Genomic DNA, 23,011 nt, shown 5'->3' on the forward strand with positions numbered 1-23,011 from the left:
AAGGAGCAAAAAGAAATATGGGTAAGGCCATAAACAAGTGCAGAATTGTATCAACAAGATTCCACTGTACCTGGTGGTTGAAATTTCTGGAGCCCTCCACTACTGCGTCTTTCATAACCATATGGTGGTTTTAGGACGTTAAACCTCGCATATCAATCAATCCAATCAAATAAATCAAGATTCTACTGTACTACCAATCATTCCCATGGTGGCTGAACGATCACAGTGTGCCAGTTCCCTCTAGTAAATAATGCAGGAAGCTCCATGTTCTGTGGTACACGTACTTTCAGGGTTCTGGGGCATGTACTTTGCCGAACCGCCAAGAGATGCGTTGATGACAGTCACGATGACTGCTTGTGACGCATCCATCACAACCACCGTTTCAAGTGTTCCTTAAGTAACAGCCACGTTCAGCCTTAGGAGGTTGCTCAGGTGGACAGCATCCACCGCTGTGACTGGGCAGTGCGGCGGCACGGTTGTGCCGTCAGACGCCCGTTGCTGCCATCCAGGCACAGCTTGCCTCCGGGCTGCTGAAGCTTGTGATCCAGCCACAGCCACCTCTGCACAGCCAATAAGCAAGGCAAGGACATTGTGACTTTGCTGTGCAGCAAAGGTTAGTTTACAAGTAAGTAATTGGCCTGGATTTTTGAGACAAAAGTTTTTTCATTCGTGAGAAGAAACCAGCCAAGAAAAGAAAATGAAGATGGCAAAGAACAAACACCGCTCGTCCTTCGCTGTCTTCACTCTTCCAAATAGTATGAACAAACTCACTCGGCAGGCTACTTTTTTAAACGAGTGTGACCAGATTACAATTGAACTCTCACATTGTTATTTCTTCTAATAAACAGCACCGAGGAAAAAGATGCAGAAATAAGAAAGGGTCGAACAATACAGGGCATAAGGGAAAATATAAATAGCCAAAGAAGACTATATGCTTCTTACTTGTAAATACTACTTTCCAGCAAACCTAGGAAAATTTTACTTCGAATAAGTTGGTTGGAATGCTAAGAGCATTCTGACCTTGTGGCCCGCCAACTACCATTTAGTTTGAACTAATGCCTTGATGACTTTTATTAATCTTCTTTTTTTCTTAAGAACCAGAATGAACCTGATAAATTCATAGCTTAACCTTCTACGTACAGTGCTGTAGCATACTGTGTGCATGAAGAAACCGATGCATGAACTTGCTTGGATCATTTTTGGTATATTCTGCAGCACATTATGATAGCAGGCATGCAAAATGTAAACACATGCTGTGCTCGCCAACGAAAGTTTAAGAGAGCTCTATAATACCAGCGTCACACAGGCACATTTGGTCACAATCGGATCTGATCCACATTAGTTCTCGGAAGGGTAGTGCTAGTGAACAAGGGCTAAAGGAAGGCACTTAGACACACAGACAGAACCGCTATAGCAACTGGCTTTGGCAAATAGAACTTGTTGTTTCGATTGGTACAGATTGCTCAAATTAGTTTGGTACAGATTGGTACAGATTGGTACAGATTGCTCAAACATAGTTTCTTTTGTCATTGATACACCGTTTCAAATGTGGTACCCACACTGCAAAGGCTCCCTGAAAGTCGGCTGCTGTGACCTCTCTCAGAAACATTGTGACAGTCCGTTTAAGGGCGGGAACACTGTTGAAATGGTAACCTTTCTGGATTCTCTAGGGCTTGGGGAACAGGAAGAAGTATGCCGCGCTTACTGATGAAACCCTGACACAGCCCTGATGCGAGCTGGAGACTTCTTCATGTTCCCAAAGCTCAAGAGAATCCTGAAAGGTTACCGTTTCAACAGTGTTCTCGCCATACAACGGAATGTCGCAATGTCTCTGAGAGAGGTCACTTCGGCCGACTTTCAGGAAGCCTTTGCAACGTGGGAATCACAGTGGAATCGGTTTATGGACACTATAGGTCGGCGAACTCACTTGCAAGCCGACTCATTCAGACTCGAATCAAGCCACGAGTCCGAGTGAGTCCGGATGAGTAATATTTTGGCGAGTCTGAGTCCGGGTGAGTCCGGTTGAAAAGAATTTTTGTGGGTGTAAGTTTGAGTGAGTTTGGCCCAGTAAAATTTTACCGAGTGCGAGTGAGTCCAAAGCGCAACATATATTTCTTGAACGAGTCTGCGAGAGTTCCACTTTTGCCGATCTACACTTCTGTCTACTCACCTTCAGCATAACTATCAGCCTGACCTGAATTATTGATTGTGCTCACGCCTATTCACACATATTCCAAAACAGTATTGTTCATACACTATTTCAAAATTTATTAATCAGAGGTACCATTGAATATCGCGTTCTATGCTCTAACCACTGAGCTATCACAGCGGCCTTAATCAGAAGTACCTCTTCCAGTGAAGTTCTCAATAAATATGTTATGTAACCATCTTTTCCAAGAAAAATGATCCAACTGATTGGCGAGCACTCGTAACTCGTATTCAAAGGTACTACGTACATCAAACGACGTCCAAAAGAACACCAATTACGTGAAATATTGGTGTTAAAGAACATTGACAACTCGGTCTAGAAAGGTAATTCCAGGCTAACGGACTCAGATTGAGCAGCGAGTCCGAGTCTGGGTGAGTTATACTTTAGTTTAAGTCCGAGTGAGTTTGGTTGAAGAAAATTTTCGTGAGCGTGAGTTCGAGCATGTCTGGCTGAAAAAAATGTTTGAGTCTGAGCTCAGAATTTTTACGAGTTTGAGCCAGAGTGCATCCAAAGCGCGAAATGTATTTCACGAGTGAGTCTGAGTCAGCTCCACAGGTTTTGGTGACCTATGATGGACACTGAAGAAAACTATTTCGAAGAATTCAAATTATATGTTCCGAACAGATCAATGAATTCTTTTTGCCAGATTTAAGCTCGTTACTTTCCGGACTGACCCTATTAAACAACATTGTAGCATAAGGGCTTTCAACCTGAGAGGGGTGTCCGCCACAGGGTCGAAGCAGCAGCGACCCTTCCTGCTCTTCGTCGAGTGTAACGCACAGGCCTCCGTGGGCGATGAGGCGCGACGCGAGGCTCCAGTGCTGGTTGCCTCCAGCGCCGTGACACGCAAAAAGGCCCACCGGAGAGCCCTCGCTTCCGCCGAGCGTGTCCAGGCACAACGATCCCTGCCGCAGAGATGCCAGTCGCTCGCCACCAGCTGCTGGCACCCTGTGTAGTTGACTCCATTTCATCGACTATTCGCCTACACTGAAACCTCATAATAACAAATTTGCATTTTGCACGAAAATAAGTTAGTTTTATCCGAAAATTTGTTACAAAGGTATATTTTTATCATTATGTCTATTGCAAGAATATTTTTCATTTACTTCATCACAACTAATATTTCGTTGTATACGGATTTGGATTATTGTGGCTGTAGACCTAGATATAATGAACCCAGGTGTGAAGTATTGGTTATAACGAAGTAAATGAAAAATAATCTTGCAATAGACAAAATGTTAAGCATATACATATATAACGAGCTTTCAGATATAACAAACTTATTTTTGTGCAAAATACAACTTTGTTATGTTGAGGTTTGAGTGTATTAGTTATAACAAAGTCAATTAAAATAGTCCTGCAATATATCTAGTGTTAGGAATATACCTTTATAACGAATTTTCGGATATAACAAACCTGTTTTCATGTAAGATGCAACTTTGTTATAAAGAGGTTCGAGTGTATTACATTTATGATGTGGTACTGCTGCACACAATTAACCGCTTTGCGCGATGATTTATTGAACAGATATACTGTATGTTCACGTAAACTTGTAAAACTTTATTTTTCTCCTTAAGGTTATAGTACAGAGTACACAAAAAAGAAAATTATTAAAAGAAAGTATTAGCACGAGCGGTAGCGACATTGGTGACATGTGACACGCATTACCTTTTCATACGAGCGTACAGCAGCAATGATCTATTCTGTGAACTGCTAGTACAATGAGTGGATGATATACACTCGAAGCTCCTTATAACAAGGTTGCATCTTCACGATAATTCTTGTATCCGAAAATTTGTAATAAAAGTATATTTATAACAATACATCTACTGAAAGAATATTCATTTACTTCGTTATAAACAATATTTCGTTACATCTCGATTTGTTATATTGAGGTTTGAGTGTATAACACGTAGTGTACCTAGCATGCACCAAAATGTCTGGTAATTTGTCACACTTAGCACTGCAATAATATCTGGGGATTTTATGAGCAGATTATGAGGCACACTGTAGTGGAGGGCTTTGGAAATTTTTTCCACCCGAAGTTCTTCGGTGAGCGCCTAAATCCAAGTACATCGGCCTACAGCATTTCGTCTATATAAAAACGCGACTGTTACAGCAGGTATCATACCCACGTATTTCGGACCAGCAGCTAAGCACTGCAATCGCCATATCCTTAGAGTTTCCTAAATTTAATTAGAGGAGTCTCTGGCACTGCGATCGTTCAGGATCACAGTGCCAGACCATGGTGATGATGGGTAGTACATGGATTTGCCTAGTCTTCATGCTTGTGGGCTTCGAACACAGTTGTGGCTTCGTTTATTGGAGTGTTTCAGATTCATTTCGAATAAAAGAACAAACCGTTTTGAACTTCGAGACCCGATTCGAATTGGTGAGCCTGAAGGTTAAGGTGGTGAAGCGTAGCTGATAAACTACTGCTGTTTGTTGTTTCCAGGCAAAACAGCTTCAAGCCATGCGAAGCCAAATGGAACGTAAAGTACGAAGACTAGCCAAATCTATGTAGGTACAACCCACCATTCTCAAGCTCGCTGAAGCACCATGTGGTGCAGTGCACTAGCGTCAGAGTTCCCTCTAGTGTATATATATTTATAAGAAACTCTGACTGTATCAACATGGCAGCTTGCGTAGCAAAGCAGTGCTAAGCAAAAGTAAATAAGACAAGGCTTTTGCGGTGCATACACACGGGAAATGCAGAGACGATACATCTAACAAAATAGGTGCGTGCCTTAATTGAAGGCATCTGTGGCGATATTTGACGACCTTGTACAAACGGGCAGCTTGCACACTCACTTAGGAGAAGCTTAATTATTCGCGTTATAGTACTTAGAATCACCACCAAAACTAGTTAAGATGACAGGTCCTCTTGCGTGTGCGATTTTCCTCTAAAAAGTCCTGACACTCGGAACATCAATTTTGTCGCACCAGCAGATGTAATGGAAGTGTACCTGGTAAGTAACACCTGCAAACACACTAGTCTTGCTAAACCTTTTGCAACTTGGCGTCTTCATTTCGAGACATGACTTATACTTTTGCCGCTTGACCCGCATGGTGGTCTAGATGTTATGGTGCTCAGCTGTTGACGTGCAAGCCGTGTGATCGAACCTCGGCCACGGCGGCCAAGTTTTCTATGACAGCTAAGATGCTTGAGACCAGTGTGCTTAAATGAAGGTGCGCGTTAAAGAACCCCAGGGGTCTGAATTTCCCAGGCCTTTCACTATGGTGTCTCTTAAAATATCATGGTTTTGGGACGTTAAACCCAATAATAATAATTATTATTTGTGCCATAAACTTTGAGCGAGTGGTAAATTAAGCATTCGTGTTGTCTAAGGTTTCTTGTTATCACTTCTAGTTGAGATATTTTGCTGTAAAATACTATTCCTTTGGTGAAGGCAGTCCCGTGCTTAACAATATGTTTCACGCGGCACATTTGGCATAAATTTCAAAATATTTTCCTACCTCTTTAGGCATGCTCATTGCCAGTGCAAGTAATGATTGCATGCATTTTGAGTGAATCATTCAATGCAGTCAAGGAAAAATATAGCACGACTGTCTGTACAATAATGAGATAACTATTTATTTTGTAATTACAATTAGTAGCTATAATCTTCATAATCCTATAACCTATAATCTCTATAATGAGTCTATAATCCATTTTAACACTCCTGCTTACTTCAAGTTAACTGTCCAGAAACTTGGCACCAAGCTATGCAAATTGCTCACTTTAGAGACGGTCAATCATGATATGTGTCGCGAAAAGTTCATGTAAAATGTAGCCTCTGTATAAAGTTTTACTGGAGATGAGCAAAAATTTGATCAGGAAGAGCCTTGTACAAGTGAGAGCTCCATTTATGCAACACTCTGTGATCAAATTGCACGTCTGAGTTTGGTATTTATATGCCTGGTTTTTTTCACTGCATCTGCAACATTATTCATGCAGCTTCTGGCTAATCTATGCTTTATTAGAACAGTGACTCTTGCAGACAACAGATAGGCTGTCGCATGAGTTGGACATAGACATAGGACTGCAGTGTTAGCGTGTTTGATAATGTGCAACTTCAGCTATGCCTAGTGTCTTCACGTTCAATTTTCCATGCGGTGCTGATGACGTTCACGAACATGCCATGCACTTGGAAGTGACTGTGATAGTGAACAGTGACAAAGCACTGAACAAGGTGAAAGTGCCATGCACCATAGCAGTGTTACGTTTGCAGCGTTACCATGCAACGACAGTAAGGCTTATAACATGGATATATGCTATCATAGTGAAGAGATGCCATGGCATGCACAGAAAGTATGATAGGCTGTTACTGTAACAGTGTTTGAATGGTTAATGTATGCAAGATGGCATGCAACAACCACTAGAGAACATGCTGGCAGGCTCAGTGCAGCCAGTTTATTCAACATGTTGCCCGACGTTTCGGTGCCATGCTGGATTATCGCCGTCTCCGTCGAAAGGGCGATACTTGCTTCAATTCGGGAAACACGTTGTCGAGGTACCACTGGAAAGACTGGCAGCCCAGACGTTTGCGTAGATTTAGCCGCTCTTCAATGCTGTCAAGACAGACAGAGGAAAAACTTCTGACAATGAAACACAAACCAATGAGCACAAACACAAACCCTGCTCTACTGGCCCTGTATTTTAAACTTCTACTGTTCTATAGAAACGTTTTGTTCCTCAACAAAGGAATGCCACAGAAATGGCAATGTAAACTAAATTTGATATATTGCCATATTAATAAAAACATACATTCGATGATGGACACGGCTATGACATCTCGAAAATGAAGAGGCATGGTTTAAAGTGAGAATACCCTTTCAAATAACTTACATTTTTCAGCAATTCATATGGCTTTTAAATGCGCATGAGTGTTCTGATCACTGTTTATGTGCCGTAACTCTGTTGTGCAAGTGCACTATAAGTTGTCTAATTAAGTGCTGTGACATTGTACTTTTTTTTGTTGTTTTTGCCCCTCCTGCTTGGGCCTAAGTATAGGCCTGCAGAACCTGTAAATAAAATAAATAAATAAAATAAATAAATATTCTCTACACTAGCTTACATGTGGATTAGTATACTAGCCATTACGGTAAGAAAACTTGTAAAAATACACTTAGCCCATTTTTTACACCATGCATTGTCTGTTAATGTTTGCCTTTGCGTTCATAAAACTAGACATTTGTGCCTTCTGAATGTACATCTTCAAATGACATGTCGTTTCGTAATAGACCCACATAGCAAGTCGTTAAAAAAAAGCACGTACCTTCCCATGGGGACATTGCGAGCAACAGGCACCATGGCATAGTAGTACTTTTTAAAGTCATCCATCCAGACTTCAGCAGCACGACGAGTATTTCTTCATGTGAGAGAAATGTGTAGAAAATGCAGGCATGAAGTGACTAGGCTAGAGCCAAGATAAAGAATATCATAAAAAGCTTTTGAGAAACAATATAGTGTAACACAAAAAGATGTTCTAATTGGTCAAAGTGAACTGAAGCATGTCTTTTGCATGGCACATTTTATGGCGTGCTAGTTATATATAGTTTAAATTACATTTTTAACGTAATTTGTTTTTAAATGCATGAAAGATAGCCTGATAGCATAGAAAGGAGTTTTTTTTAAATGCAGCAGCAAACTACCAACATAAGTGTCACAATGCTGGCAACATAGCATAAACATGACAGTGTCAACTTGCATAATCGCGAAGTATGAATTGCATAGCAAGAACGGGTGCGGTACTTTTATGTAGGTTACACAGCATAGCCTAAATAATAACGTAGCACGTAAAAAATGTGAGACGCAGGAAGGGACAAAGGGGAGCCTATGTCACCCATAGCCCATTTAGCGTCCACAATACAGTAAACCATGATATTCACAGTTTGTGTCAATCATCATAGTTTAATACTTCATAACAAGCTTTTACATCATGCAACTAAATGTAGTTCAATAATGCTTCTATACCAAAAGCCCACATATTTAGTTCATCCATACCATACTTGTACACCACATAAAAAGTAATTACAAATTATATTCAGGTTTTGTTACCTTTATGTGAAACTTTAAAACACTTTACTTTGAACAATCACATTAACATAGTTTTACTTGCACTATAACTTCTTCAGGTTCATATGATGTTCTGCACATGTTAGAAGAAAATGTCTCATGATATCTTTCTTTTTTTTCCCTCATAGTTTTCTGCTGATCATGCAATTTCACCCACAGACTTGCACTACAACCCTTAGACAGTGTTATGGCGTCATGCATGTGCAAAGCTACAATGTTTAGTGTGTAATATTGATTAAACACATTACCACGGTGCTAATGTAGGTGTCGCAGCCACGCTAGAAGAGAAGCACATTTAAAGGAAGTGCGCATTATAATTTTATGAATACAGTCATCTCGTCAAATTCCATGGGCACAAAACCATCCCAGTAACTTGTTGCTCACCGAGCAAAGACATTGCCACTGCCCCCAGGAAAAGAGTACGGGTGCTGCTTGCGGAAGACATGGCCCACGCGACTGCAAGGCAGGATTTCCAGGCTGCCCCCGCACTGCCACACGCGGAAGGAGAGCTCTGCGCGAGAATGCGGTTTGGCATTCTACATAAAAGGCAACCCACATTGAAGTGACATACGTTGTGCCCAGGTAATGCTTTGTGGATGCAAAGCAAGAGAAAGCGTAGTTATTAACAAAACATATTTGAAACTCTTTTGCCCAGGTATCCATGTGTAACAACCTCATGCCTGTAAAAAGCATCAGGACATAATGCACATTCTCATCAGAAGAAATTCTATTAAAACATGGTTTTACTCCAGAATAATATCGCAACACCTAATATAAGGCAGAGGTCTAGGGGAATATGGAAGGGGGAAGCGGTGAAAAATTCCTTGAAATACGGGGCATCGCTGGAGTCAAGATTTCGACAAGTGGTTGTGTTCTCTTCTAGGATGCAACATTGAAGAGGGCGAGGCCGCTCGTTGGAACATCGGCCGCTCGTCGGCTCTAGCTACAACCCGCGTTCCAAGGATTTTTTTCATCTGCTACAGCACTCAATATGTAAGAACAGATCTTGTTCTGTGACCTAGATGTGATTTTACTACATATTAGCCTTGGTCGCCAAATACAATCCGCCGCTGCAATGTACAACTACTCACAACCATAAAACACGAGTTAAACTGGACCAAGTTGCAAAGACATCTTGAGTTATTTAGAGAGACTCACCGAGATTTTCCCCACCCCAAATGTCCATGGCTGTATCGTAGGTTCCCAGCTCTTCGAAATTGGCCTTGTCCACAACGAACAGGCCGCCTGCTATCATGGGCGTCCTGGGGGTGATTACGATATTTAGAAGAGGGTTACAGGGCGTGCAGGTTGGATTCATTGTATTGATTTTCTATAAATCTGTCTCCTTTTAACGAAATTATGCAGATGTCACACATTGTGGGGATCATGTTCTGCAAGGAATCTGGCAGGCAGATAGCTGAACAGCGTTCTTGTGCGTCCAGGGTTTAAACCTTGAACCAGAATGAATGTTTGGCAACTAGTATGCTTTTTTTCTGAGGAAGCACCAACATCAAAATCCCTAAAAACAACCTCGGATGTAACATGAAATATATGTTTTCACCAAAATGGTTGACTGTAGCAATGTCCAGCGTACTGAAGAAAAATAAAACCACACAGGTCCGACATTCAGGTTTTTCTTTTCCTTCCACCAATAGAGAGAAGTGATAAAATCAAGTTATGTATGCGATTGTATGCATCATTTACTAAATACACTGCATACATACAGGTTTTAAGTGACATCTACAATGCTACCTGATCGGTAGTGTAGGATGATTTGCCCTCTCTTCACGCTCCTTGCTTGAAAGGAACTCCCACTTGAACACCAGGTTCCAGTCAAAGCCTGCATATTTAGGTTGAGGAGGAAATGTGGAACAAGCCCAATTCTAAGCACAGCAAATGAAAGGATATTTGCACATTGTCTACAGTGGCTGTTTCAGTACTAACAGTGATTCACCCAATTTCCCTGTGAGATGGCAAACCACACACATTTGTACTTGTTCCAATCCTGCTTAGTAAATGACAGCTTCTGCAGCAGCTCAATGGTTACAACACTTGGCTGCAGATTCGAAAGCCGCGGCTTCTATCTCAGCCATGATTGTCACATTTAAATGAAGGCAAAATTCTAGAAGCCCATGTGCCATGCACGTCAGTTATGTTAAAGAGCCTGGGGTGTTAAGTATTACCGAGAGCCTTCCACTACAATATCTCTCATGGCCTAAGTTTCTTTGGGGCATTAGACACTGGAAACCAACCAATCAACTTTAGCGATTGAGGCACTGCAATTGGAAGCAAATTTATAGGCTTATGTGGCCAGCAGTTAATACAGGCACACTTTCTCTAATTTCTCTATTCACAAAAGGTTTGTGTGAGAACTGTTTCTATGAAGACCAGCGGAACGTCACTGAGTACTAATAGTAACTGGTGAAGTTGAGGTCAGTCAACATGTGCTACAGTTTCGTGTGTCACTAGGACAACAATTCAAATGTCAATTTAGTAGGGATGCAACAAGTATTCAGGGAATGAAAAATGGCTTGGCATTTTTTATATGAGAAAAATTAATGGAATTCAAGGGCAAAGGCTCGACATTCTCAATATTATTTTTCTTAGAGGCCTCTCACACATTTTATCTACATTGTAACTACAATAGTGTGGTCAAGGGAGCCAAAAAGTTTAGGACTTTGTGGTATTCAGTGGTGTTTTTCTGCTAATAATGCAAACATAGTGGTTTAAGAAGAATCGATGGGCACTTTTCTAGCTATATGCGCTTTAAAAAGTTGTGCACATAAACAAAACTTCCACCATAGGGGAGGTCATTAAGGAAGGGAGGCTTCAATATGCATGCACCCTTCTGCCTTCTTGTATTTGTCTACGAAAACAAAGGTCTGAAAAGGACAAAGTCCTCTCATGGTAGCAAAACTTCAGCAGCCACAGTTTCGTGCTGCATTCTGTTAGTTCTAGACATGTACTACACACTGTTAAAACGAGCCCTGCATATTGACTCTTGTTAGACCTAACCTAATGGGACCAATGAAATCATCTTCATAGTCATCAGCCTGACTACTTCCACTGCAGGACAAAGACCTCTCCCATGTTCTGCCAGTTAACTCGGTCCTGTGCTTGCTGCTGCCAATTTATACCCGCAAACTTCTTAATCTCATCTGCCCACCTAACCTTCTGTTCCCCCTAACCCGCTTACCTTCTCTGGGAATCCAGTTAGTTACCCTCAATGACCAACAGTTATCCTGTCTACGCGCTACATGCCCGGCCCATGTCAATTTTCTCTTCTTGATTTCAGCTATGATATCCTTAACCCTTGTTTGTTCCCTAATCCACTCTGCTTTCTTCTCGTCTCTTAAGGTTACACATACCATTTTTCTTTCCATTGCTCGCTGCGTCGCCCTCAATTTAAGCTGAACCCTCTTTGTAAGTCTCCAGGTTTCTGCTCTGTAGCTAAGTACCGGCAAGATACAGCTATTATACACCTTCCTCTTGAGGGATAGTGGCAATCTATCAGTCATAATTTGAGAGTGCTTGCCAAATGTTCAATTGATTACAGAGTTAGACAAGGAGAGCAGAAAAGTGGGTCTTAAAATGAATCTGCAGAAAACGAAAGTCATGTACAATTACCTCGGAAAAGAGCAGCGCTTCGAGATAGGTAATAGTGCACTTCAAGTTGTAAAAGACTGTCTACTTAGGGCAGGTAGTAACCGCGGAGCCGAACCACGAGACTGAAGTAACTAGAAGAACAAGAATGGTGTGGAGCACATTTGGCAAGCACTCTCAAATTATGAAAAGTAGATTCCCACTATCCCTCAAGAGGAAGGTTTATAACAGCTCTATCTAGTTCGGCGCAATAGCTATATTCTGTCCTTAGTGCGTACTTCAAACACTTATTGCATGAAATGTTTTTGAACTTGCTATGCACCCACTACGTGGCCTTAGGGGAATAGGTGTAGTACGTGCGTGCTTTTGGTAGTGGGTGACTGGTTCTAAATGATAAAGCCATGATAATGCCAACTTTTGACCCCCCATGGCCATGTGCACTTGTACCATGCATTATTACTTCAATACTTCATGTTGTATTGTGAAGCATGTATACAGCACATGTGTCTTTGGTAAAGGATGAAAATTAATTTGACAGCAATTCAAAGCAGAGGAAGTTGTTTTCGCTGTATTCACAAACAAACGTGTCGCCGTGTGATAAAAAAAAAATCCGCTTACCATGCAAACGACTCGGTTTCGATACCCACTGGGACCCAGATTGTTTTTTTATTATTTATTTTATTTGCATCATTCTCGATTTTTGGTCACGCATAAAATGAAGATTTTTCACTCACAACCAACAACGCCGACGCTGGAATTTCTGCGACATGAGCTCTTTAACGGTACTGCATTAAAATGGGAATGCTACAAGCACAAAGTGCCGCGTACCACCACGCAGGTCAGAGGAAGCGCCGAAGTATTTGAAGGAGTTGAGGTTGATGACGTCGATGACGGGACAGACGATGCGGCGCGGGTCCTCTTTGACGCGCCTCAGCAGTGGCGGCAGCCAGCCCTGGTTGCACTCGCAGTGGCTGTCCAAGAAGGTGAGCACTGGTGCCCGGGCCTCGTGGGCACCACGCACTCGACTGCGCACCAGGCCTGCACATTTTATTTTACCGCAAAGTTGTTTTAGTCTACCCTGCCCGTCGTAGTAGTAGGCGTCGAGCAAGTCATACGAATGGAGAGGGGGAGCGAGTTAAAAATAATGTTCATGATGATGACTACTGGTACTAAATGCCAGGAAAGCAATTTACAATTTCATTAATAACATTATCTAGAAACTTAAACTACTTTCTAATAAACCAAGTTAAGGCAGAAGTAACTCACACTTTCATTTAGACACATTAATCGTGATAAGGCAAGGCAGCTGGGAATGTAAGAAGGTCGTGCATGGATAATGGGTAACACACACTCGGCATCCATACTTGCACGTCATGGCCTCATTCTCTAGGCACACGTACGCGAAAGGAAGAGAAAGCAGCGATCATATTGAAATTTGACCTATTTTCGCGGCGCATGGCATTGCAAATTTTGGCAGACGTGATCATAAACGGCCCACTTACGCATTGCACTTGTCAGTTCAAAATTGCCAAATCTGGTGAGTGGCCCTTTGATTTATATTGCCTCATGATTTCACATCACTCATTACATTGAAAATGCTCTGTCAATCAGTTAACTAAACAATTTACTCATTACATATTGCTAATTAGTAAATTCTGCTATTTGCACATTGCAAGCAGCATTAGCCTTTTGAAGAAAAGCAGCGATGGTTATAAGGTTGAGATATGCTTCATGTGAGATACATAAGGAGCGTTGTCAATAAGACAGATATGCCAGTGTACTGTATTTTTGTGCATACACTTAATGCTTGTGAATTAACTGGTATTTAGTGTGCAAATACGCACGCAAAATTCATGCTAGTTACGCTTGACGAAGTTAGCTTGTGAAACACAGCAAATACATATTTTCTTACCTTCTCTTTTATTGTTTCGTACCAAGCGCACTTTCTGTATAGCTGCCAATTCTTTGCCATCCGATGCTGTGAGGGGTGCAAGAAAAACACTGGTCAGTACTTGTTAAGATTTACATATAAATAACAATATTAAATGTGAAACTACTTACGGTCATCGCTGAAGTCATCTACAAGAATGATCTCTTCAATCAGCTCCGGAGGGCTTCGGTTGAGGACACTGGAAACGATAGAAGGGGTAGCCGGGTTAGATATGCTTGCCATCTGTGATGGGCATACCGAGTCAACAATCGGTGCAAGTTACATTTTGATGAAAAATTGCGAGAGCACTTCAATTTTGTTGGCAGTCAACTGGTTACAATGGCTACAGTCAATATGAGTTCACAAACAACTGATCCTGGTGATGACAACATACATGCAAAGCGCTGTACTGACAAGAGATCAAAAATGAGAAGCAAAAGAACTTGTACTGAACTGATGCATGGTAGTAACGCATAGTACTTATTTTAAAATACTGATGTGCCTAAAATGCATCGTTCACTTTGCTGTACGTCAGTTTTTCAAAGTTGCCTCTTGTCATAACATGCACTGGCAACAAGTGAAAAAAAAAACATAACACTAATTTCTCACTGGACCCACATTAAAGTTTACGACCTATCGACACCTGCTGGCACTGTTTTCATCAATCTGGTAACAAACAGTTAAGTGACAGCATTGGTACAGTGGACATATTGCACTTATTAATCAATCAGATAATAGCATTTGATATTCTCTTTAGTAAAACATATATTACACATAAAAAATTGCAGATTCTAATATTTGTTAGTACACGATATGCAAGTTTTGAAGTTTTTCTATAAATTTGCTAGAAACACGGCTTTTGTTCCAACTGTAACTGAACTGGCTGATAATTCGATTGAGCTATCTCTTGACAACACCTGCTGAGCAGACTGAAATTTATGTAAATGTAAAATTAAGTCACACAGTGCCTCTTGTTACTGCTCGTGAAATTGACATCCAATGTGCATCAAGCATACAGGTATCGATACCACTGAACAGAACATGTGTGCAAAGGAGGCCGCGCCAGCTGTCAATATAAAGCTGATGCCTTGAAACAATGCACATGACACGACAAAAGAAGATGTGTTGCATGTATTAAGAAAGCTGGAACTTTAGTGTCCTTCCAAAGCATGTTCAAGTTTGGACCAAATTACTATTTGAATTGATGAGAAAGACAGAATACTCGAAAGATCTGAGTGTAGAGTAATATGAAGACCTGAATGTAGAGTAATATGAAGACCTGAATGAAGAGCAATATGAAGATCTCAATGAAGAGTAACAAAGAGAATCTTAAGTAACAGAGTAACAAAGAGTAATATTCTATAAAATCTGGGAAGATATACTTAATCCAGAGTAACATTTTATTAGGAATACTGTGATAAATCTTATATTTGAAGACATTAAAGCATTGCATTTACATCCTTGACATTTTCACATGTAACAATGTTGCAAAGAAACACTATTATCTTCTCCGTATCTGATGTTCAACATAAGCAATCATTTGTAACAGATTGATGTCAACAAGGAACATTTAAGATTTGCTTCATTTTATCTGATAGGCTGTTATATTGTTAACTTGTATCTGTGTTAATCATATGGAGTTCTCACTGTTTAAATAGTAATGATGTGGAAAAGATTGTGAATAATAGGTACCTAACTTACCCAATGCGCCATCAGTTATGATCAGGTACGATCCAATTTCTCACACGTAATGGACTACATAACACAAGCTGCAGAGTGAAGCCAATCTAGGTCAGAAAATTCTATGCCAACCAGGCCTGATGGTAAATAAAGGCCCACTGAGTGAGTGGAACACTGCTTGCATTCCGTAGCCCATTGCACAACGTAGCTGTCGTTATCGCCTACCCATCATCGTCATCAGCCTATCTTATGTAGATGGTTTGCCATGTCTAAGGCTAACACCTCACTAATATTCAAGCCAGTAAAACTAGTTTTCCTTTGACTCAAGGAGAGGAAAGTACTGTATAGCACCTAACTATGGTATTGATAAGCACAATCAATTTTCCAATTGTATTAAACATCAGCTTCTGTGAGCACTTGAGTATTATCGAGGTGTTTACGTTAGAAGTGAACAACCCTGCACACCACAGAACAAATACCTTTCTCAATATCAATTATTCCCAACCTATCTTGTCCTGTATGAGCCTATTCCATTTTATGCCTCTAAATTTATCTACTTGGTTGATTCACCAAAGCCTTTGCCATCGTCAGCAATGCCTCCCATTTTGCAGTGTCTATTCCGACACTCTGAATGACCACGAATTATTTTTGCTTCATCTGACTTGATCTACTAGGCAAAATCAGAGGGTTGGCAAACCTGCCTGTAGCAATAAGGAAGTTAGAGAATGAGGAAGTTACATGCAACAGCACCTGTCATGTGTAGCTTCCTTCTTCTGTAGAAAGTAAATATATATCCAGGCAAAACGATCACGGAAACTGTGAAGAAATGGGAAAATAGCTGGACTACTTTACCATTTCATTCGATTGTTTGTTTGGCTGGATATATATCTTTACTTGATGCGATGCATCAACTAGCCAAACAACGCTTCATAACTGGAGCTCCTTCTTCACCCCTTTTCTTTCTGTGTTATTCACCGATTCAACACGATCTACTAGGATAGTAGCTACACCCATTAAGCACCATGCAAAATGTATAGAGTGCTGTTTCACACTGAACCACTTTGACAATTACATTACTTCTAATATTAATGCTTGTTCTCCAGCCACCAACTAAATGAGCTTTGTATCACTGGGTCTTGCCTGACGATGGTGCGGAGGAGTGCCGAGCGGGCTTCGTTGTGAAATGTGATGATGACGGTTGTCGGGGGCAGCTTCTCTCCCGGCTGCAAGCTGCCTTCGGGTATGCACTGAGGGTGCCTGGTGTCTGGGATGGCACGATTGCTGGGCAGCGCGTCGCTAGCCTCCTGGTTGAACTTGTGCCGTTCGTACGGGTCCACTCCCGGCTTTACCCGAGACACCACCACGTAACCCTTCTCGTCGAAGTAGCGCCACGACAGCTGCCTGCTCGAGTTTGGCAGCTGTGAGGAAGACTGGCGGAAGGCAGCTGCTGCAGACGGCTTCAGGCGGAGCGCCTCGTTGCTGTCTTCAGACTGCAACAGTACACTGTCACTGTCAGGCACTTGCACCCCTCTCGCATACATGTACCCTAAACTTAAAAAGTGCTAATGCTGGCGTGTTGGCACATACCGAAACTTGATAACAGTGCTAGGATGCCACACATAAGCGACAAGACGGGGTACTCACTATCAATGAGTTTATTGCACCGAAGTGGAATACAGTTGAACCCCTTTGTAGTAGACACCGATTAATGAGACAGTTGTGTATAAGAGACAGCAGAGTGCCTATGTAAAAATAGCGCCAACATAATTAAACCAACCGATAATGAAGTGAATGAAGGCATAGGAGGCATTATTTGTAGCTTTTAAGTAATTATGATGTAAATAGACAAATTAAAGTGGATGAAAAATCAACCTGTAGGGACCGAACGTACATTCTTCAAATAACATATCATGACAATGTCATGACTACAAGTGGTCATTGCTGTCATGGCTACAAGTGGCTCTGATTAATGGTCCCAGCATTGCACACAGAAATATTCAATAAATTGGATGGGAAATTGACTGCTGCCCAAGCTCAATCTATAGAGCACCAGACGCGTTATCCGTAAACTTTAGGCAAGGTCCCTAACAGCGGCGAATTGTTTTTTCGTCCACTTTAACTTGTTTCCGTTTATGTCATGATTTTTTTTTAAAAATGCAAATGATGTTTCTATGCCTCTACTGGCTTCGTTGCTTGTTGATTTAAAAACGTTAAGTCTAACAAAGGAATGAATCCTTGATTCATTCCTTCTTTAATTCTTGCATAGAAATAATCATTGATAATAAAATTAACAGAGAAATGGGTGTTGATAATAAAATTAGCATAAAAATAGGGGTTGATAATAAAATTGAAAAAAAAAAAAAGACACCAGGCTCGCACAGAAAGTGCAGCAGTTGTAGCAAAAGCTAGAAGAGGGGCCTTTCTAAAGCCCCTTCGTAGACTATCCTGGGGCAACTAATAGAAGTACGCTTGCAAGGCACCTACTGGACAGAAATTGGTGTGGTGGCTGTTGACAACGAAGAATTATGGATGAGCCCTTCGTGATGGGTTGGAAGCATTCAACGACCAAATCCCTGCACAGTTATTGTTGCGTGGGGTCAGGTTACCGGATTCGCATTGTGGTGACACCTGGTTGTTATTTTATTTACTCTTCTACCTTAGCATATTAACTCTGCACATATTAACACGTTTACTCTTCATATGTCAAGGTGGGTTTGATATAATGTCAGTATAGTGTGTTTTTGCAATGGAGTTTTGAATACTGGCATGGCTCTGTGCTAGAATACTGGGCTGCCACAGGGAGGACCCAGGTTCGAACCCCATTCCATCCTAGATATCTTTTATTATTATTTTTTAATTTCAAAAATATTGATTATGGACACTGGTGGCGGACATCTATGGCAGCCTTGTGATCTCATAGCAACTTCTGCTGTAGCATGGTACCTTACTTATCAGAGACATCTTTATATAGGCGACAAGATAGTCTTCATATAGGCACATGTCTTATAAAGGAGTACGACTGTACATACCCTCAGATAAAAAGATAAAACACAAGAAACAAGAACTAGATTCAAGAACTAGAATAACACATGGGTGATGCTTGCTGTCGGCGAGTCAGCATATCCAAGCTCTATTTTTCAGCAAGGCTATGGAAGCCATGCTTATGGACGAGTCACTGTGAGTGGATTAGACAGGCTTCAAAGATTCGTCTGGTCCTTGCATCTTTTTTTCTTTTTCAAAGCCCTTGTCTATTTAAAGTATGGTGTGCGACCACACTTTGCACAATGCAAAGTGAGATTACTTGCGACAGTAGTATTTAACGGTGCACTACAGGTAAATAATAAGCTGACGTGGACTGTTGAAGTAGTGTTCCAGAAACCTCATCGTGCTTGTTTCATGACAAGTAAATGTTTATATTTCAAAAGAAAATCCCATTCTGGCGACCTGCGTACCGCTTGTGCAATTCAAACCACCCGCCTCCGAAAATGTCCTCCTGACACAGCCTTGCCAACTTTTTGTTCGTTTACTGCTCGACATCTGGCACAACTTGGCAGGGGGCCTTAGCAGCGCACAGCTTGGCGAAAATGAAATAGGAGTATTGTCAAGAAGTTCTCTTTGCATGACTCAGGGAGAAATGCATTAGTTAAACTTCATGCCACCTTTTGATGCAATGAAATATTCTTTTCTGTCTCAGGTTGTTTGAGTGCTCGAGAATATTTGTACTGAGGCCCTATTACTCATCGGGCACTTGTTCCAGAATGTCTCACTGGTGGTGCAAATCGTGTCCCACATTTACCATAATTTATCGATTACTGCTCCATATAATACGTTTCTACATTCTCAAGCGCCAACCTTTTATTCTGACATAAATTGCCGTTTGCCTTTAGTGTCCCTCTAAAGAACCGAAGAACTCTTATTTCTGTTTCCTTTTGAAATTAAGGAAGTTTCCCAAATTTTTCTGTAGACTCATGATGGTGTTACAAAACTGAGGGTCCCATGAAAGACCACTGACCTTGGTGCCCTCTTCTGCACAATTTCTTTTTTATGTAAACGTTTTGCAAGCTTACGTAAGGCTGAGTTGGGGATACTATATAGCTTGTACATTTAATAAGAGTGCAAAAACTTTTAGAAGGCTTTCCCGTAAGTCTTTACATAGCCTCCAAGTCACATGGAAATTTTTACACCCTGTCACATACTTCACCAAAACTTGTTTAACCGCTTGAATCGTAACGCACAGCTGCCATAGAGGTCTGATGAACATAACCACTTTCCTTTTAATCCACTTCAGCAAGCGGTTATTATTGAATATGCAGCTATACTGCCGGTCAAAAACTATAAAACTGAGTCGGCGATCGTTATGTTCAGCAAATATTTACAAGGCACAGTGGGTCACACAAAATCGAATGTTGTACGAGTACTCTATATGTGTCTCGGGCGCATGCGATGTGTGTTAATTAGAGCATTCAGGCAATTTGAGATGTCGTGCGTCAGCAAACAGCTCTACAAGGTAAACAGGCGGCAAGGCTGCCGCTGCAAGCTTCTTTGTAAGCAGAATACGAACGGTCATGCTACTCATGCACGCATTTAAACAACAAACACAAGTACGTACCGTGCTGCGGCGGCCGCTCCAAAAAAGGTAATAACCCACACCTCCAACCCAAGTGATCGCAAACAGTAAAATCCATTTCAGCTTCCGTTTTGGCATCGCGCACTTTCACAACATGCACGGCGTCGACAAAGCACCATCAACTGTCGTGGGTTCGGGAACTTCGCACGTACATGACACGCTAATTAGATGTCAACATGGGAAGCGCTATGAGTCAACTGTTGTTCTTTCGCAGCTTTTCACCGGGCGGAAGTTTCAGGAACATGATCGGCACTTGCTCAACGCGCATCTAAGTGTCGGACGAGTAGTTTAGTTCTCAACTACTGTCCAGCGAGCGTGATGCGCTCCAATCCATAGACGACGGCATTTTGCAGGGGCGATCACACCTCCATAAACGCTACGATGACGCACATTCTACGCCCACGCGATTCAGCCGAAGTCCAGCACACGAGAAAACCACGCTGTCGCGCCGATACTTCATGGTTTACACTCCGTTAGCACAAGCCTCTTGCAACAGCGAAGTGAACTTCGCGAGCCACCCATCGACACCAGTCACCGCATCAGTTTTCTAGCAGACAGCTCTTTGTAACACTCCGCGGGATGCCTCGACCAGCGCCTCCTTTATTAGGATGCCTGCCGCAAGAGAACGAAAACAGCTGCCACACCCTTTCCTTTCTTCAATTTTGATTAGTGTTGGTTTTTAGCGCCACTTGTGACGGACGGTGCAACAACTTGTAGTTTTGCATAGCCTCCGAAATGGTCGTGTATAGTTTGTATATTAACTTTATAGTTGCAGACATGGAGGAATGAAAGCTCCTCATAGTTACACATCTCTAACCCGATTGACGCCTCACTGACGCGACTCTATGGACTACAAGTGAAAAACCGCCATGATAATATTGCCGGTCGCGAGCGCTACTGCACGGCGCTTGTTCAAAAAAAAAGAAGGCAGGGTGACTCCGCTGGCAACACAAGCCATTCGTCAGGCATCTTAATAAAGGAGGCGTTGCTTCTACCAACGCCTTCTTTATCAAGATGCCTGACGAATGGCTTGTGTTGTCAGCGGAGTCACCCTGCCTTCTTTTTTTTTGAACAAGCGCCGTGCAGTGGCGCTCGCGACCAATACTGTCATCACCCTCTGTAGTCATCACCAACGTTTCTAGAATTAGTTGTTGTAGTAGTTCTAGAAACGTTGATCATCACGGCGTTTTTTACTTGTGGCTCATAATGGCGCGTCAGTCGAAAGTTAGAAATCTGCAACTATGAGAAGCTCTCCTTTCTTCATACCTGCAACTATACACGACCATTTCGGAGGCTATGCAAAATATTGAGTTGTTGCACCGTCCGCCACAAGTGGCGCTAAAGACCGGCACTAATCAAAAGTAAAAGAGAGAAAGAGTGCGGCGGCTGTTTTCGTTTTCATGCGGCAGGCATCTAAATAAAGGAGGCGCTGCTTCGACCTATGCGGGACGTATGATCCGTTTCCGCTTCTTAATGATAACGACGGGGCGATTGTCAACAAAAACTGGACGCAGATATGAAGCATTGCCTTGCACTGACAGTTGTATTGTCCCACCTTACACTTAGTGCTTGAGCGATGCTGAAGAAAGGCACGAAAGTGCATCACCCTTTCTTAGCGCGCACTCCTTTGTCGAGCGTGGGCACGTAGGTCTAATTTAAATACTGATAAAGGTGGTCGCTGTCTTGTCCCCGGTAGAGTTTAGTGGTTCACTCGTGGTTCTCGCAGAACCGTAGCGATAAGATCAGGGATAAAATGAAGTTGCGTAACGTAACAGCGCCGTCTCGCAACTAGGTATGCACAGTCCGGAAATGCTGAGACCTTGAAGTTAAGAGTCAAACCGTAGTCGCACTACGTGCCTGCCTCGGGGCGTTTTGGCGTCCTTCGTGTCGTGCGGTGCCGGTGTCGCGCACACCCGCTGCATTGAAAGCTTGGCTCGCCGTGTAGTGTCGGACGCAACAGGTATACATGAGCTGTTTAAAAACTCGGCATACCGCTTCTCAAATACGGAAAGGCCCCGAACCGGTTGCCTTTTATCGGCGAAGGGAATGAATGATTGACCGAGTAATGTGCGCTAAGCGTTGTTCTGGCGCGAATCCAGGGTGCCTACGAATGCGCTCAAGTGGTTTAGGTGTTTTTCATTTATCTTCGATTGTAAGTAATGGTTGGTAGTGGACGTATGATTTGCGGACTCATTTTCAATCGCGATCGAGCCCGATGCGTATCGGGTTTCTCGATCGCGATTGGCTCATTTCTGCCGTTTGTGCCAATCAGCCAATCGCGATTGTAAGTGCTCCGTGTGGTGTGGGGTTTAACGTCAAAAAAAAAAAAAAAAAAAACACACACAACGTCGTTATCACGCAGGGTTGTGAAAAATACGTGGGTCCATACAGCTGTCCCATGGTCCTCGCTCGAGGCCACGATAAGTTAATTTGTCTTTTCAGAAAGTGAAACCTTCCAAGGATGGCGTCCAAGCGTAACCTTAAAGGAACGACGCCGGGGAAGAAACCAGAGGAAAAGAGATACAGCCAGTTTCCAAGGGACTCCATTAGCTTGTTCGCAGAATCCAATGGAATAACCGGTGTTTCGGACCAAGCCCTTAGCCTCCTCACTGAAGATGTTAATTATAGACTTCGCGAGCTAGCCCAGGTAAGTTAATTATGTCACATACCTACTTTACTGAGACGTCTGGACCAATTTTCTGCTTTGTTAGTGCTGTAATTTTAGACCGTAGACCTTTGTCTGACGTAACTTAATTTTCTTTGAATATATTTGTTTTTTCTCAAGCTGTTTATAAGTGAAGTATGTAAATTTTGACAGCACAACCTGCAGACCATTGTGAAGTGGTTGTCATCCGCTCCTTTGAGTTTGCATAACTTTGTTGT

At 42.1% G+C, this 23,011-nt stretch overlaps 2 protein-coding genes across 10 annotated transcripts in view; one reads left to right on the forward strand and one right to left on the reverse strand.

Annotated features, from left to right (window-relative positions):
- Positions 1 to 291: 291 nt before the first annotated feature.
- On the reverse strand, positions 292 to 20,356 carry LOC119164040 (polypeptide N-acetylgalactosaminyltransferase 2). The gene is made up of 12 exons (XM_037416148.2): positions 20,111 to 20,356; positions 16,642 to 16,991; positions 13,953 to 14,020; positions 13,804 to 13,869; positions 12,720 to 12,929; positions 10,041 to 10,128; positions 9,447 to 9,550; positions 8,673 to 8,799; positions 7,489 to 7,581; positions 6,698 to 6,781; positions 2,920 to 3,157; positions 292 to 560 (listed from the first exon to the last, which is right to left on the reverse strand). Exons 1-12 carry the CDS (start codon positions 20,204 to 20,206, stop codon positions 429 to 431), a joined length of 1,656 nt encoding a protein of 551 aa, XP_037272045.2. The 5' UTR covers positions 20,207 to 20,356; the 3' UTR covers positions 292 to 428.
- A 1,238-nt stretch (positions 20,357 to 21,594) lies between these two features.
- Positions 21,595 to 23,011, forward strand: part of LOC119165160 (TAF6-like RNA polymerase II p300/CBP-associated factor-associated factor 65 kDa subunit 6L) — a 52,127-nt gene continuing 50,710 nt past the window's right edge. For 4 of the 9 annotated variants that reach the window (XM_075870859.1, XM_075870860.1, XM_075870853.1 and 1 more), the window contains exons 1-2: positions 21,779 to 22,088; positions 22,571 to 22,775. In XM_075870859.1, the coding sequence (XP_075726974.1) occupies positions 22,590 to 22,775 (186 nt within the window). In that variant the 5' untranslated portion in view covers positions 21,779 to 22,088; positions 22,571 to 22,589. The other 5 variants (XM_075870854.1, XM_075870855.1, XM_075870852.1 and 2 more) reach the window with 5 other exon arrangements.

The sequence above is a fragment of the Rhipicephalus microplus genome, chromosome 8 (genome assembly GCF_043290135.1).
Source record: "Rhipicephalus microplus isolate Deutch F79 chromosome 8, USDA_Rmic, whole genome shotgun sequence".
Classification (NCBI taxonomy): Eukaryota; Metazoa; Arthropoda; class Arachnida; order Ixodida; family Ixodidae; genus Rhipicephalus; species Rhipicephalus microplus.

What these genes read in the sequence shown, in the direction of transcription:
- LOC119164040 (XM_037416148.2), bottom strand. Translation starts at nt 20,206, where the DNA reads ATGCCAAAACGGAAGCTGAAATGGATTTTACTGTTTGCGATCACTTGG. An exon ending in CGCAATGTCCCCATGGGAAG is followed by an intron (nt 6,782 to 7,488) that starts GTACGTGCTTTT and finishes CTGTCTTGACAG; the next exon opens with CATTGAAGAGCGGCTAAATC. An exon ending in AACGTGTTTCCCGAATTGAA is followed by an intron (nt 3,158 to 6,697) that starts GCAAGTATCGCC and finishes TCAACTACACAG; the next exon opens with GGTGCCAGCAGCTGGTGGCG.